This window comes from Sciurus carolinensis, chromosome 6 (genome assembly GCF_902686445.1).
Source record: "Sciurus carolinensis chromosome 6, mSciCar1.2, whole genome shotgun sequence".
Taxonomy (NCBI): domain Eukaryota; kingdom Metazoa; phylum Chordata; class Mammalia; order Rodentia; family Sciuridae; genus Sciurus; species Sciurus carolinensis.
Window position 1 is genome coordinate 110172881 of NC_062218.1, and position 17668 is coordinate 110190548.

Genomic DNA, 17668 nt, shown 5'->3' on the forward strand with positions numbered 1-17668 from the left:
TATGTGACCAGTGCTGTAGCCTGTGATGAACTGGGAGGCATGGGTCCATGAGAAGTGCACAGATTTTACTCAACTCCAAGGAATACCTGCCATTAAGAGACTGTGGACTGAATGTTGCCACGTCTGAAAGTCAAAATTTTAAAGTCAAATACACATATACCTTTCAATGTTAACAATTAATTCAAGAATTAAACATGAAAGGCCAAACTAAATTGATCTCTGACCAAAGAAGCTTTTTAAAGATTACCTTCCTGAGTAGGGACTCACTAATTCTGATCTGAGTCCAGTGAAAATAATTTTATCATATTGCTGATTAATCTAGAAATTGGGAAAAACTACATTCAAAATTAAGTCCATTTTCCTATCCCAGGTTATTTTTACTATAATACATTTCCTGAAAATATACACACCATTTTTATGCCATGTTAATCCCAAAGTAAGTCCATAACAAGGGTATCGTTCCTAATTTACTGATGAAACATCTAAGGCTCAAAGATAGAATTAACTTAATTAATATTGAAATTCAGAAAAGTGTGACCTGAATTGCAACTTGAATTCAAATCCTTGCTCCAACAAAGTGCCATTTTTATAATTTGGGGAGGGTAAATGAACTTCTTTATCCTTCTGTTTTCTTTCCTTTAAAGTAGGTGCACTATGGGACTGGGGTGATAGCTCAGTTGGTAGAGTACTTGCCTCACAAGCACAAGGCCCTGGATTCAATCCCCAGCACCGCAAAAATAAATAAATAAAGTGGGTACACTAATGACACTAAATAACAGAATTATGATGAGAACTCAGAAATTTGTAAGTGCTACTGAAGTATTGCTATTTTTAGTCATTATTGCCATTATTATCAGTAAAAATAAAACTGACAGCAACAACCTTGTTTTTGGTACTAAATGAACTACTCTATATAAAGTGCTTAGAACTCTATGCAAGCATCATTAATGTTAATAACATGATTATGTGTCTAATTTAATTACCTTCTAAGTCCATTATCCCTAAATCCTGAAGGTTAATTCTTTTAGTCTGTGCCTGGTAGTAATAAACACAGATGCTATTTTAGGTTAGGAATATTTGCACTTGTGCAAAAAAATATGTAGTTTTACACTTTCATCATTATTGCAATACTTGCATTATTTGGAAATGTGTAGCGAAATCAATCATGCACAGTGTAATAATTTACTTGAGAATTTTAACAAGATTTTGTTTAAAGTGTCAGGAATGTTCTAATTTTCAAAAGACACTCTTTGAATTTATATAATTTTCTTCACTTTTCCTTCTTTCCTTAGTCTTAAAATAACTTGAATTCCAAAGAAATATCAAAATATATGCATAATTTGATAACTGAAATTACAATCTTATATGCTAAACTATGTAATATAGGGCTGATTTTTACTTACTTGTGACCCATTTCATGAGCAATCGTAAATGCAAGATTCAGACCATTGTCTTCAGCAATGATACACTTTCTCTTTTCACTGCACATTCCATTCAAGTAAGCTATACCTAAAAGGAATTGACATTCATTATCATATTTTTGATTTACATTGAAAACTGCATACGAAGTATTAGTAGCAGGAATAACAATAATAGTTGTTTTCACTCAAATATATCAATATGATACTATAAAATCAACTCTTATAAATGTAATTTTAAGGAAAAATGTATGTCAATCAATAAACTATGAATATTTTTTCAGTTTCCTATTTCAAATGAACTTATTTTTTACCCAATTCTTCAAGTATATACTATAATAATATATCTTATAAGTATTACTTTTTATCGTAACATAAATGAACAGTCACAACATAGAAAATGTAAATAAAAAGTAATCGCTATGGTTTGGATATGAGATATCCCTGGCAAACTCCAGTTAATGCAGGAATATTCAGAGGTAAAGTTATTGTATTTGAGAGTTGTAACTTAGTATGTACTAGTTAGAATCACTGGGTGATAATTATAGACAGGTGGAGCATGGCTGTAGGAGATGGATCACTGGTCATTCCCAGGAAGAGTGAACTTTGTGGTCCCCTTCCTTCTTCCTTCTCTCCCTTTCTATACTTTCTTCCTTCCCCCTCCCCCAATCATGAGATAACCAACTTTCCCCCACCAGGCCCTTCTGCCATGACGTGCTGCCTCACCTTGGGCCTAGAGCAATGGAGTCTGTGGACTGAGATATTGAGATCTCTGAAACCATGAGCTCAGATAAAGTTTTCCTCATCTAAGTTGTTCTTATGGATATTTAGGTCATAGCAATGCTAAAACTGACTAAAACAGTAATGAGTATGCTAAGCATTTTTCAATTCTTATGAAGATTTTAATTTCAAATAAATACAAAAATAAACTATACATAAGTCTTAAACATACATTTACAGTATGAATTAATGAAATTTTGGAATTGTATTTTATGGAATAGAACTTTAATTAACCGGATAAGAACTGGATATGCTATCTGAATAATTAAAAAGTATTCCTTTGAAAGTATCTTTTTTAATAAAATAATCTCTTGGTAGAGTAACGATAATGAAATATTCTCTAAGATATAAATTTCACCAAGATATTAGTCCTTTTGGTTTAATTTATCGGAGAGAGAGGATGAAAGAAATTTCTCCTCTTAAGAGGACATTAACATTTTCTTCCACATATGAAAATAAAAAATAATCATTTGAGATGAAATGCCCACTCAAAATACTAAATAAACGTCACTATAATTAGCATGTTTTTGACCATTGTTTGGTACAAAATTTCCTGCAGGATTCCCACATATTTTGTCACTTGTTTCATCACAAAATTGTCCTATCACCTTGTTCATACTTAAAACTCAATTAGTGTGTATTTTTAACTCAGTTTAGTGTGTATTTGACCCAAAGATCAGTATAAATGAAATATAGGCACTTTAATAAGTTTTAAGTTTTACATTTCTTTTCTTGTGTATTATTATTATTTGATACCAGAGTTTGAACTCAGGGGCACTTAACCACTGAGCCACATCCCTAATCCTTTTATTTTTTGATTTTGAGACAGGGCCTTACTAACTTGCTAAAGGTCCTCACTAAGTCGCTGAGGCTGACTTTGAACTTGCAATCCTCCTTCCTCAGTTTCCTGAGCTGCTGGGATTATAGGCAGGTACCAACACATGGGGCTTCTGTGTATCTTAAAATATAGTTTTCCCCACATAAAAATAATATTGCTTCTTATTTACAATTCTTATCTTTTGTATATATTTCTATTCTTACCACACTGACTAGAATTTTTCCAGCATAATATTGAAATATATGGAGAGAAACTGAGCTTATTTTTTGTTCAGACTTTAATCGGAATGATTACAGTTTCATAGTGGCTTATGATATTTGCTGTATAATTTTCATTAGATATACCTTTTTAACTTAAGGAAATTTACTTCCTGATGTTCTTGCAGATCTAGGTGAAAAAGGAGGAAACATTTGAAAAAGCATCAAAGGTGTATGGGAGTCACGTGGTATATTTTGGAGAGGAACCAAAAGGTGTAGATAGACACTGAGAGAAAATTCAAGAGAGCTGATTAGGCTCTCCAGGAAGACTTTATTTAAAAGAGTAGAAAAAAAAAATGTTGCTTCAGGATGGAAAGCAGGTGTCTGAACTAGCACTAACATGTCCAGGTGACTGACATCCAACCTAATGGTTGAAACAGAGGAGTAACAATGGGATTCAGTTTGGGTTGATGTTTTGTAGATCAAAGGAAGAACCAAAGGCACAAGTTGACAGTAAATCTGAGAGTAAAAGAAGGTACAGAACATGTCCCTGTAGGGGATAAGTAAAGAAGTATGGCAGAGGATACCCGAAAATTTGGAGAACAGAATAAAGTAATAGGGAGACTAGAATCATCGATGAAGAAAAAGAGCAGACACTTCACAAAAAATTACTGGTAATTGTGGTCAGAGAGTGGAATTTAGGGATTTAGATTTCAGAGACATTCTGTGACATAACCAGATATCATAATGAGAGGAAAAATGGGTAGCGGTAATGATCATCTAGATCGATGCCAAAGAATTAGTGAGTATTGGGTGGACTGAATAGTGAACAAGAAATTGATGTGATCAAAATCAAAAAAGTGGGAAATATAGACAACATATATAGAAAATATGGGCAAGGAAAGCATCAAAATCAATCAATTACATATAGAAAATTGTTAAGGTCAAGTGCTTTGGCTTTAAATAAAGAGTTCATATGCAAGGGTGGGAGAGAATTTGAAGCAGAGAGAAAGAGAAATGTGACAAGTTCACCACTACTGTTTTTTTCTTGCATCAGTCCTGTGATATACAGGAAGACAAAGAATGAACAATGACCTCTCTAGGGGCCCTAGTTTATAGAAACCTATGACCACCAGCTTATAAAAAACCAATGACTACCATGTGGTTATGTTAAAAAAGGTGAGAAATATTTTGGTGTATAATATCAAGACATATTTAATACTATAAAATGTAAATGCATACATAACAATATAACATTCGAAAGATTACATATTTGCATTGAGACATGGTTACAACTATATATTTAAAAACCTTACCACCACATGTTCATTAGAGAACAAACCAACTATGTATATCAATGTGCTAATAGAAATTACATTATGTGGTAATATTATGGACTTTTTTTTTCTTTTTGCCACTTTTTAAATTCGTTTGCTTATGATAATTTTATAATGAGAAAATTAAAGATGTGTCTTTGAGATTTGATTAATGATTAGAGGTTCTTCTAAGTACAGACCAGGGTATGGTCTAAATACTAAAACTGACCTTCCCCTGTTATTCTTTTAATTAAGTGTAAAAGTCAGAATCCTCAACTAAGACTGATAAATTTGAATTTCATTGTTCTTACATTTGGCAGATCAAGGAGTTTTTCTTTGCCTTGAAAGTTATGGAGAGTAATTGTAACCATGACTAATTCAAATGACTTGCATTATTCTGTTTAAAAGTCTACGCTTTTCAGTTCCTTTCAAGAACCCACATGTTTCTTATTATAATAAGGGATAGGGGTTAGAAGGGGAAAGGATTTAACACAGCTGTTATTAAAGATAGATGTAATACAGACCCATTTCAAAGAGTTCTTAATATAAAGAGTTCTTGAAAAGTAAAGCAAACAGAAACAACTTTCTAATTTCTCATCTAAATTGAATCAAGTCATGTACCAGAAGTCAACAGAATCTCTTGTCTGAAAACAAATAAAAGCATCCTAGGACATGGCATGATGCATGCCATCAAGATGATCAAGCTCCTGAAACCCTACAGGATGCATTTTACAATAAGGAACTAATGGGGAAATCAGAGTTCAGATCTGATCAGGTGAATATAACATAAAAAAGTAAGCCAAAAGAGCAAGTGCTAATGGCTGATACATGCAGAAATACTCAAAATCTCCAGTCATCAGGGAAACGAAAATTAAAACCATACAGATTCATTCTTATCACAATCAGAAAGGCCATTATAAAAAATAATAACAAATGCTGGAGGTTGTGGAAAAGAAGGAACTATTACACACCACTGATGGGAATACAAATTAGTACATCTGCTATGCAAAACAGCATGGAGGATCCTCAAAAAAAAAAAGTGATCTGCCCTGTGCTCCAGCTTCAATCCTGGGTATATATCAGAAGGAAATGAAATCAGTACACAAGAAAGAAACCTGCATATCCACATTTATTATGGCACTATTCATACTAGATATTCATCAAAAGATGTATGGAAAAAGAAAATATGTCATATATATATATATATATATATACAGATATATGTGGTCTGTATTACACATACTGTGTGTGTATATATATACATACACACAATGGACTGTTATTAGTCATAAAGAAAAATGAAACCCTATCATTTGTATGAAGATGAATTGGAGTGGAAAACATAATGTTTAGCAAAACAAGACACAAAAAGACAAGCATCACATGTTTTCTTTCATGTGAGAACTTTAAAAAAAACATTAAATGATCTGGAAGTAGAGGAGAGACTGTTAGAGATTGGGAGAGGAAAGGAGGGATGAGGGAGAGAGGCTAAGAAAAGGAAGGATGGACATGATCAAAGCGTAATTATGCATGTATGCAAATGCCACAGGAAAACCGTCAATTTGCACAATTAATATGTTAGTAATTATATTAAAAAGAAATTAAAAGTAAGTCTTCTCCTTATTTAACTGCTGTTTTTAACTACGAGCTACACTACCTGAATTCAAAATCCTGGCTATCCTAGTACAAAATCTTAATAAAGGCTGGGCGCTGAGGCATACACCTATAATCCCAGTGGTTCAGGAGGCTGAGGCAGGCAGATTTCGAGTTCAATGTCAGCAACTTAGAGAAGCCCTAATCAACTCGGCAAACTGTCTCTAAATAAAATACAAAAAAGGGTTGGGGATGTGATTCTGTGGTTAAGCATCCCTGGGTTCAATTCATAGTACCAAAAAGAAAAAAAAAAAATTCGGATAATGTTATAGGTAAGTTATTTATTCTATGACTCTATCCCTTGAGGTAAGTTATTTGCCCATCACTTCTATAATTACTTGCAACCTGATGGAATAAAATTTGTGATATCTAACAAGCAGATAAGTATAAACTTGCTAAGCATACCTTTAAGAGTGTGAGCCACACAATGTACTTTTCCAAATGTGATCATTACGATAAAAAGATATGTGGGAGTAAAACAGAGATTCTAGAAAATACAAATAACAAAAGGTTTCAGAGAGGGAAATAATGGTAAAAGTTAAACCAGAAAGGCCACAGAAGGTGAGGGGTGGGATGAGAGCTACTAATCAAAGGACTGAGCTTGGAGAAGGGAAAGGATATGATGAGAGTCAGTGTCTCTCATGGGCTGGTGACTCAGGTTCTCTAAATGTGCAAGCCACGTAGTCTATCTCTGCACCAACCCTACATTTAGCATGTCCTCAGTAGTGACTGTGTTAAAGGAATTGTGTATTCCAGGAAACAATTGAAACTGTGATTCAATGCAAGCCTGAAATGTAATTTTGAAGAATAAAAATGTACTTCATCCACTAATTTTAAAGAAAATTTTTGAAATGATATAATGATGATACCCAGATAATATGAAATCCATTTGCATGATTATATTCACTTGAACATATTTTTAAAACAATAATTGGGCTTACAAGTTGGCTAATTATCTACCTGATTAATTAAAAGACAAGATAATGATCTATGAATATAAAAGTACAATTATATAAATAGTTTAATATAAGTATAGTTATAAATGTAGATTTTAAAAAATAGTCTTCCAGATTCTCTTAAATATTTAAGTAATCCACAATATTCTTAACTGGTTATTATAAATACTGAGAAAAAATGACTTCTTTCAAAAGAGTATAATAAAATGTAAACTATACAATAAATATCTGTGATCAAACATGGTAGGATATTGTATAGACATGTTGTTTGAGTTTCAGTATCATGGTAGACACAGTCCCCTTTCATTAAAAAGTTTTAAATGTAAAGTGAAGTGTGAAGAAAGAATTCCCAAGTACAAGAAGGAACATTTTAAACCTGGAGAGATAAAATCATGAGTTGAAGTTGCTACAGCCTGGGTATCAAATAAAATATAGGTTTTATTAGAAAGGGGTGTGGTTTCTAAATGTCTGTAGGTATGAATACTCTTGAGTAGGGATTGAGATTCATGCACAAATCAGAAAGCCTGGCATTGCTGCTGTTCATAACCTTCAAGCATCCCTTAAAGTAACTTTAAGACGTGCCAATAGAGGAAAGCAGCAAGGTAACTTGGAAATCAAAAAACAAAACAAAACAAAACCAAAAAAAAAAAAAAAAAAAGAAAGAAAAAAAAAACCTTCTGAGTATGATAGAACACACTCTATTAAGGAATCAAAACTTCAAACTACCACAAGTATGATAAGTGTGAAGTGTAAAGAATGCAAAGTCATGAATATAGTGTTAGTTTGTTTTTCATTACTTTGTGATCAAAATATCTGAAAATCTTACAGGAGGAAAAGTTTATTTTGGTTCAAGGTTTTAGAGGTCTCAGACCATGGTCAGTCAACTTCATTGCTCTGGGCCTAAGAGGAGGTAAAATGTCAATGCAGAAGGGCACAGTAGAGGAAATCTGTTCAGCTCCTGGCAGCAGGGAAGCAGGGACAGAGACAAAGAAGGCCAGGACAGACCTCGTCTCCAAGGCCACACCCCCAGTGACTACTTTCTCTAGCAATATCCTATTTTGCTACAATTAACACACAAGCAGTTCATTCAAATTATTAATCCATCATATGAATTAATCCACTGATTGAATTATAGCCATTAGGATCCAATCATTTTATCTGTGAATTTTGCTGCATTTTCTAATACATGAGGATTTGGGGGGGTGGAGGAGGAGTAGTAGGGGCCATTTTGGATCCAAACCATAACAGATATAATGTAAAAATTAGTCCTAGGCTGTGTAAATCCAAGTTAGACCAGTAAAATCAAATGAAATACAACATGGCAAGACACTTGATCATCTCAGCAAGTGTGAAATTACCAAAGGGAAAAAAAGATTCCACTGAAGAGAGCTCACAAGCAAAATTGCAAACCAAGTAAAGAAATGGTTCACTGTGAGAGAGGTCATGGATATAAAATAAATTAAGATATTTTAGCATAATGATGAAGAGCTTGAAACCTAAATGCATTGGGCCACTACAACCCAAATGCATCATTTTGTAAATTAGAAGGAAACCTCTTATTCATGATATTTCATATGAAAAAAATGGTACAATCAGCTCATATTTTTAGAATATAAATGTTTACTGGCATGTAAACCATTCAAATACATATATATGTAATGTATATAGTTATAATGTACTTGCATACTACACACATATATAAACTATACTATACTATAGTACCTATATAGAACATAATGTATTATATGTGATATAATACATAATGTAGAAGTAAATACACAAATATATAGATGAAAATTTAAATTCATATGCAACAATATGCACTGACCTTAAAAATACCCTAGATGCCCTTCAACAGATGAATGGATAAAGAAACTGTGGTATATATATACAATGGAATATTATTCAGCCATAAAGAAGAATAAAATTATGGCATTTGCAGATAAATGAATGGAACTGGAAAATATCAGGCTAAGTGAAATAAGCCAATTCCCCCCAAAAATAAAGGCTGAATGTTTTCCCTGATAAGTGGTTGATGATATATAATGGGGATGGGAAGGTAGGCAGTAAGAGAAGAATGGAGGAACTTTGGATTATGTAGAGGGAAATGAAAGGGGTGAGGTGCAGGGGTATGAAAGATGGTGAAATGAGACAGACATGATTACCCTATGTACATGTATGATTACACGAATGGTGTGAATCTACATAGTGTACATCCATAGAAACAAAAAATTGTACTCCATTTGTGCACAATGAATCAAAATGCAGTCTGTAAAAAAAAACTACCCTCCCTGAAGGACAAGTAAAAGAAGTTCTACAGAAAGAAATTGAACATAAAAACAAGGAGTTTATATAAGAAATCCCATGTGAAAAATCTTAGTAAACATTCATAATAAAATAACTGTGATAGTAATAATAATGTCTAAGTTTGGAGGTGTATGAGATTTACAAAATGATGAAGCAAATGTAGCCCATGCAATGTCATAAAATTAGACAAAAAAATGAATAGATCCAAAAAGTTGTATTACTTTTAGGACCTAGGATAGAAATAGATAATATGAAACTATATTCATTGAAGAAAATGAGTTTTAAAAGCGTGTAATTGCTAAGATGTGGGATTATAACTACGAGCAAAGGAATAAAAATTTAAAGAAAATTTTAAAAAACCCAATCATTGCAATAGATGTAAAAAAACAGGAACTTAATTAAGAGAAAAAAGTCTGCTAAGATGAAAGCAGAAAAGAAAGTAAGATACATCACATATTCAAATTAAGGTAAATAAATGTATTAAATTTGCTTAGAGAAACAATGGTTGGATTGAATTGATCCCTCTATATATGGCTATAAAAAAACACATGTAAAATAGAATGAGAAAAATATTCAATAGCAAAGTGGAGAAGAATCACCAAATAAAATAATCTCACAAATAACTGGTGTCACAATATTAATATTTTACAAAATATACTATAACAAAAATTATTATGCATGGGGGAATCATTACTCAATTACCAGAAGCATTTAACAATATTTAATATGGATATGTCAGAGTTTAGTCCCAAATTCCTGACAAAATTAAAACAGACCATTCTAAACTAGTATGGATATTGGGATCTTTCAACAATTGATAGAGTAAGCAGATGAATATAAAAATACAAAGAAACATGGTATCTAACTATTAGATGTTTAATCTAATTCACACAAACATGCAATGAACACACACTCACCTTATATCTAACAATTGAGGATACATATCATTTTCAAACATGCACCAACTCTTTCTAAAGAAGACAATGCAACTGAATATTTGGCACATACTCAAAAAATAACATCATAAAGGTAGTATTTCCTATCCACTTCATAGTAACATTCAGACAGTTACTCTTCCAATTCCTCCCAATACATGAATAATTTAAAACAGACTTCTAAATAACTTACTGATCAAACAAAAGAAATTACAAAAGAAAGTATGAATATTTTAGAACTAAATGCATCCACTCACCGCCTAACAAAGCTAATAATATATAATGCAGAGTCATTCAGAGCAAGTCAATATTTCTGTTGAGAACAATTAAGCCCAGAAAAAATTGAAAATATCTTTAAAGGCATCTGAAAAATATAAGAAAAAAAAAAAAAAAAAAAGAACTGGAAGTTTGTGAGTCCTGAAAATTGAAGAAACTCAAAGGTGAGAAAAATACCTACAGATGGATTTTACCTGATGTTGGTTGTTGATTTTCAGAAAAACTAGAGGTCGAGAAGCTGGATTTCATCCAGGAAGAGGACAATCCAGGAAGAAATGGTGAGGGGTGGTGAGATGGAGAGCAAGATTTTGCTGTACATCCAAAATTGAAGCCATTAGGGGGTCACACAAGACTGGAGAAAGAAATTTGTAATTTCCCCCCTCAAGAAAACTTCCATTTTCTAAAACTGCATGGAGTGATATTTTAAATCATTAAACCCCAAATCTCCCTCCAAAGAGCAGAGCAGAATTTTTATGTGGAGTGTGACAGATAACAGTCCCAAGTTTGATGAAGATCATTCACCACTTTGGAAGACAGGATAGCAGTTTCATAATAAACTAAATGTACTTTTGTGTGAGTCAGTAATCACCCTCTTTGAATGTATTCAAGCAGCTGAAAATTTAAGTTCACAGTAAAATCTGCACATGTGTGTAATGATGTGACCCAGCAGTAAAGTGCTTACATAATATATATGAGGCCCTGGGTTCAATCTTCAGCACGGCAAAAATTAAAAATAAATATAATAATAATATAATAATAACAAATTGCACATGAAAATTTATAGGAGTTTTCTGCATAACTGACCAAACTATGAAAAGGTGAATGGACAAATAAACTGGTATATCTATCCAAAGGAATATCATTTACCGGTAAAATGAAATGAGTCATCAAACCATTAAAATGCCTGGAGTAAATTTAAATGTACACTATTAGGTGGCAGAAGCTAACCTAAAAGATAACATATTGCATAATTTCAACTACATGACATTTTGGAAAGGGCAAAACTATAGTAACAATAGTGGTTTCCAGGGCTTAATAGAAAGAGAGAGAGAAGAATAGGTGGGGTCAAGAAAACCTTTAGAATTTTTATGATACTATCGTGGTGGATACATGCCATCATGAATTTGTCTAAACCCTTAGAATATGCAATTCCAAAAATGAATACTAATGTAAACTGTGGACTTTGGGTGATAATGTGTCAATATAGGCTCTGTAATTCTAATAAATGTATCATTCTGATGGGAGATATTGATATGAGGAAGATGGAAGGAATAGGATCAGAGAGTACATGGGAGATTTCTGTACCTTCCACTTGATTTTTTGGTGAACTTTACAATATTCAAAAAACAGTCTATTGAAAATGAGAAGTCTGCAATAAGCAGGATAAAACAAATATTAAACCAAAAAAACAAAACCACATCTCAAAATTGCTGAAAATTTAAGAAGGGGAAAACCTTAAAGTACTTAGAGAAAAAAAGAAAGAAAGAAAGTGGTAACAACGAAGTGTACAGTGAATGGCAACAAAAACAATAATAAAAGTTGGAAACAATGGAATGATATCTTTGAGTTCCAATAGGAAAAACTCTGCCAACCTCTAATTCTATACAAGTGAAACAGATATTTCTTAACAGTAAAGGTTCCACAGGAATGCTTTCATACACAAGAATACTTAAGGCCTGCCTAGAAGAAATGTGAAAGAAATTTCTTAAAGCCCAGGGGGAAATCATCTCAGATAAAAATGCAAGAAGAAATAAAGAATACCAGGAGGAGTAACTATATGGTGCTACAGTTTGATACCCCCTCCAAAAATCATGTTGAAATTCAATTGCCACTGTGAGAGTATTGGAAGGTAGAACTTTAAGAAGTTATTAGGTCATGGGGGTTCCACCCTCATGAATGGATTAAATCTGTTATTGTGGGCCTGGGTTCAATTTTGCAGTGGTAGCCTCATTTCCATCTGTCTCCTATGTGTTCACTTGACTCCTACCATGCATGACTCAACAAGAAAGTTCTTACCAGATGCTGGCTCTAGGCACTGGACTTCCTGGTCTCCAGAACCATGAGCCAAATAAACTTCTATTGTTTATAAATAACGCAGTCTGTGGAATTTTGTTAGAGTAGCAAAACATGGACTAAGACATATGGGTAGTATAAACAAATATTGAATATACAATCCATTAATCTTGATGTCTGAAGAAAACTAGCCTTGAGTTTCAAGATGGCTGACTAGAGGGTGGCTGCATTTCATGTTGCTCCAGGACTCAGGATTCAAGAAGAGGAGATATTGAGAGACTTGGGACCAACTCAAAGCCGCCGGGTGAGTCTCTCCCGATGGGGAGGCATCCCGGATGTGGCGGTAGTCCCGGATTGCAGGGAACTTTGTGAAGTAGAGTTGTCCAACCAGATACCCCTCCGCCCGCTGGAGCAGTGAACGCGGACAACTGGGAGCATTGTAGAGGAGGTCGCTCAGCACAATGTTTGGACTGGGAGCAACTCACCGGAGCTCCGGGCAGTTGCCCAAGGAAGAGGAGGAGCACGGTGAGTTGCTTGGACTCAGAGCGACTGCACTGGAACTCCAGGCAGCTGCCCAGAGGAGGAGGTGCAAGGTGAGTTACTTGGACTCACAGCGACCACACCGGAACTCCAGGCGGCTGCTTGGAGGAGAACTCATTCAGCGAGTTGCTTGGACTCGGAGCAAAAGCACTGGAACTCCGGGCTGCTGCCCAGAGGAGGAGGCACGTGGCGGGTCGCTTGGACTTGGAACACCCGCACTGGAGGCACACAGCAGGTCAATTGGATTCAGAATAACTGCACCAGGGCTCCAGGTGGCTGCTCAGAGGAGGGACTACACAGCCAGGCAATTAGGTGCAGAGCACTGTCCCAGGACCTAGGCAGCTTCTTGGTGGAAGAGCCCCACAGAGACAAGCTTAGGGGCGGAGTGAAGGTTCCAGGACTGAAGGCAGCTTCTCTGAGGAGGGGCAGCCTAAGGAGACTCTTCTGCGCAGGCCAAGGCTCCCAGGCCCAGGAGGCAGGTCCGGGACCCTGGGAACATTGCAGAGAAAGGCTGCACAGCCCAGGCGGTAGTTGTGGATTGAGGGGAACCTCTAGGAGGGGAACTGACCAGCGAGACCTCCCCACCGGGGGAGTCTTCCCTGCCGGGTGAGGTTTTCCCACAAGGATGGTAAAACCTGAGACACAGGCACAAACAGGCCTTGCCTCAGCCTGCAGCCTAGTTCCACTTTGGATGACCATTGATCAACAAATGGAGGCACCTCTGTCCACTAACAGGGTATATACCCCACCTGAAGGCTACCACCCATAGAGAGGCAGCTTCTTCGTGGAGCTCCGCATTATCAACTTCCTCCAAGACTTCAGGCTACTGAATGATAAGAGGGGATATACTAGAAATATTCAGGGACGCTATTAGTCAATAGAGGAAATCTGCAAAATCTCAGCAATCCACTGACACCGGAACAATATGAGAAAACAAGGGATGAAAATGCCCCCCAAAAATCTAGATGTTACATCAGTAAAATCCAATGACAGCATGGCAGAAGAAATGACAGAAAGGGAGTTCAGAATGTACACAATTAAAATGATCAGGAAAGCAAATGATGAGATGAAGGAGCAAATGCAGGCATTCAATGATGAGATGAAAGAGCAAATGCATGCATTGAATGAGCGCATCAATCGACAGTTAAAAGAGCAAATACAGGAAGCAAAAGATCATTTCAAAAAAGAGTTAGAGATATTGAAAAAAAAAAAAAACCAAATAGAAATCCTTGAAATGAAGGAAAAAATAAACCAAACTAAGAACTCCATAGAAAGCATAACCAATAGGATAGAATACATGGAAGACAGAACCTCAGATATTGAAGAAAAAATATTTAACCTTGAAAACAAAGTTGAACAAACAGAGAAGATGGTAAGAAATCATGAACAGAATCTACAAGAATTATGGGATATCATGAAAAGGCCAAATTTGAGAATTATTGGGATTGAGGAAGGCTTAGAGAAACAAACCAAAGGAATGAACAATCTATTCAATGAAATAATATCAGAAAATTTCCCAAATCTGAAGAATGAAATGGAAAATCAAGTCCAAGAGGCTTATAGGACTCCAAATACACAAAATTACAACAGACCCACACCAAGGCACATTATAATGAAATATCTAACATACAAAATAAAGACAGAATTTTAAAGGCTGCGAGAGAAAAGAACCAAATTACATTCAGGGGGAAACCAATACGGATATCAGCAGATTTTTCAATCCAGACCCTAAAAGCTAGAAGGGACTGCAACAACATTTTTCAAGTCCTGAAAGAAAAAGGATGCCAAACAAGAATCTTATACCCAGCAAAACTTACCTTCAGATTTGACAATGAAATAAAATCTTTCCATGATAAACAAAAGCTAAAAGAATTTACAAAAAGCCACCATTACAGAACATTCTCAGCAAATTATTCCATGAGAAAGAGATGAAAAACAAAGATGCAAATCAGCAAAGGGAGGAACTATCCTAAAAGAATTGTCAAATAAAAGAGAAACCAAGTTGTGTCAAAAAAAAAAAAAATGAGCCAAATGACAGGGAATACAAGTCATATCTCAATAATAACCCTGAATATTAATGGCCTGAACTCATCAATCAAAAGACTTAGACTGGCAGATTGGATTAAAAAGAAAGATCCAACAATATGTTGCCTGCAAGAGACTCACCTCATACAAAGAGATACCCATAGACTAAAGGTGAAAGGATGAGGAAAAACATACCATGCACATGGACTCAGAAAAAAAGCTGGAGTATCCATCCTCATTTCAGATAATGTGGACTTCAAATCAAAGTGAGTCAGTACGGATAATGAAGGACATTTCCTACTGATAAAGGGAAGCATAAATCAGCAAGACATAACAATCATAAATATCTATGCCCCGAACATTGGCTCATCCATGTATGTCAAACAAATCCTTGTCAATTTCAGAAACCAAATAGACCATAACACAATAATACTAGGTGATTTTAACACACCTCTCTCACAACTGGACAGATCTTCCAAACAAAAATTGAACAAAGAAACCATAGATCTCAATAACACAATCAATAATTTAGACTTAACGGACATTCATCGAATATACCATCCAACCAAGAGCAAATACACTGCAGCACATGGATCCTTCTCTAAAATAGACCATATATTATGCCACAAAGCTAATGTTAGCAAATACAAGAAGATAGAGACTCTACCTTGTATTCTATCAGATCACAATGGATTGAAATTACAAATAAATGAAAGAGTAAAAAACAGAAACTACTCCAACTCCTGGAGATTAAACAATATGCTATTATATGATGAATGGATAACAGAAGACATCAGAAAGGAAATTAAAAAATTCTTAGAGGTAAATGAGAACAAGGAAACATCATATCAAAATCTCTGGGACACTATGAAAGTAGTACTTAGAGGAAAATTTATTTCATGGAGCACATTCAATAAAAGAAGAAAAAATCAGCAAATAAATGACCTAACACTATGGCTCAAAGCCCTAGAAAGAGGAACAGAGCAACACCAAAAGTAGTAGAAGACAGAAAATAGTGAAAATCAGAGCTGAAATCAATGAAATTGAAACGAAAGAAACAATAGAAAAAACTGACAAAATAAATAGTTGGTTCTTTGAAAAAATAAACAAAATTGATAAACCCTTAGCCACAATCACAAAGAGAACAAGAGAGAAAACCCAAATCACTAAAATTCGGAATGAACGAGGAAATATCACAACAGACATGATTGAAATACAAAACATAATTAGAAGCTATTTTGAAAATCTATACTCCAACAAAATAGAAAATTTCGAAGACATGAACAGGTTTCTAGAGACATATGAATTACCTAAACTGAACAAGGAGGACATACACAATTTAAATAGACCAATTTCAAGTAATGAAATAGAAGAAGTCATCAAAAGTCTACCAACAAAGAAAAGTCCGGGATCAGATGGGTTCTCAGCCGAGTTCTACAAAACCTTTAAAGAAGAGCTCATTCCAATACTTCTCAAAGTATTCCATAAAATAGAAGAGGAGAGAACCCTCCTAAACTCATTCTATGAAGCCAATATTACCCTGATACCTAAACCAGACAGAGACACATCGAGGAAAGAAAATTTCAGACCAATATCCTTAATGAACATCGACGCAAAAATTCTCAACAAAATGTTAGCAAATCGCATACAAAAACATATTAAAAAGATAGTGCACCATGATCAAGTGGGTTTCATCCCAGGGATGCAAGGTTGGTTCAACATTCGGAAATCAATAAATGTCATTCAACAGACTTAAAGTTAAGAATCACATGATTATTTCAATAGATACCGAAAAACCATTTGATAAAATACAGCACCCCTTCATGCTCAAAACACTAGAAAAAAATAGGGATAGTGGGAACATTCCTTAATATTGTAAAGGATATCTATACTAAGCCCATGGCTAATATCATTCTAAATGGTGAAAAACTGAAAGCATTCCCCCTAAAAATTGGAACAAGGCAGGGATGCCCCCTTTCAACACTTCTATTCAACATTGTCCTCGAAACTCTAGCCAGAGCAATTAGACAGACCAAAGAAATTAAAGGGATACGAATAGGAAAAGAAGAACTCAAACTATCCCTATTTGCTGATGATATGATTATATACTTAGAGGAACCAAGAAATTCCACCAGAAAACTTTTAGAACTCATAAGTGAATTCAGTAAAGTAGCAGGATATAAGATCAATGCACATAAATCGAATGCATTTTTATACATAAGTGATGAATCTTTGGAAAGAATAATTAGGAAAACTACCCCATTCACAATAGCTTCGAAAAAAATAAAATACTTGGGAATCAATCTCACAAAAGAGGTGAAAGACCTCTACAATGAGAACTACAGAACACTAAAGAAGGAAATTAAAGAAAACCTTAGAAGATGGAAAGATCTCCCATGTGCTTGGATAGGCAG

At 34.7% G+C, this 17668-nt stretch overlaps 1 protein-coding gene across 3 annotated transcripts in view; it reads right to left on the reverse strand.

Moving 5' to 3' along the window:
* Adamts19 (ADAM metallopeptidase with thrombospondin type 1 motif 19) overlaps positions 1-17668 on the reverse strand; it is a 292394-nt gene that overhangs the window by 134899 nt on the left and 139827 nt on the right. For all 3 annotated transcript variants that reach the window (XM_047555548.1, XM_047555546.1, XM_047555547.1), the window contains one exon: positions 1404-1509. In XM_047555548.1, coding sequence (XP_047411504.1) covers positions 1404-1509 — 106 coding nt within the window. The remainder of the gene's footprint in view (positions 1-1403; positions 1510-17668) is intronic.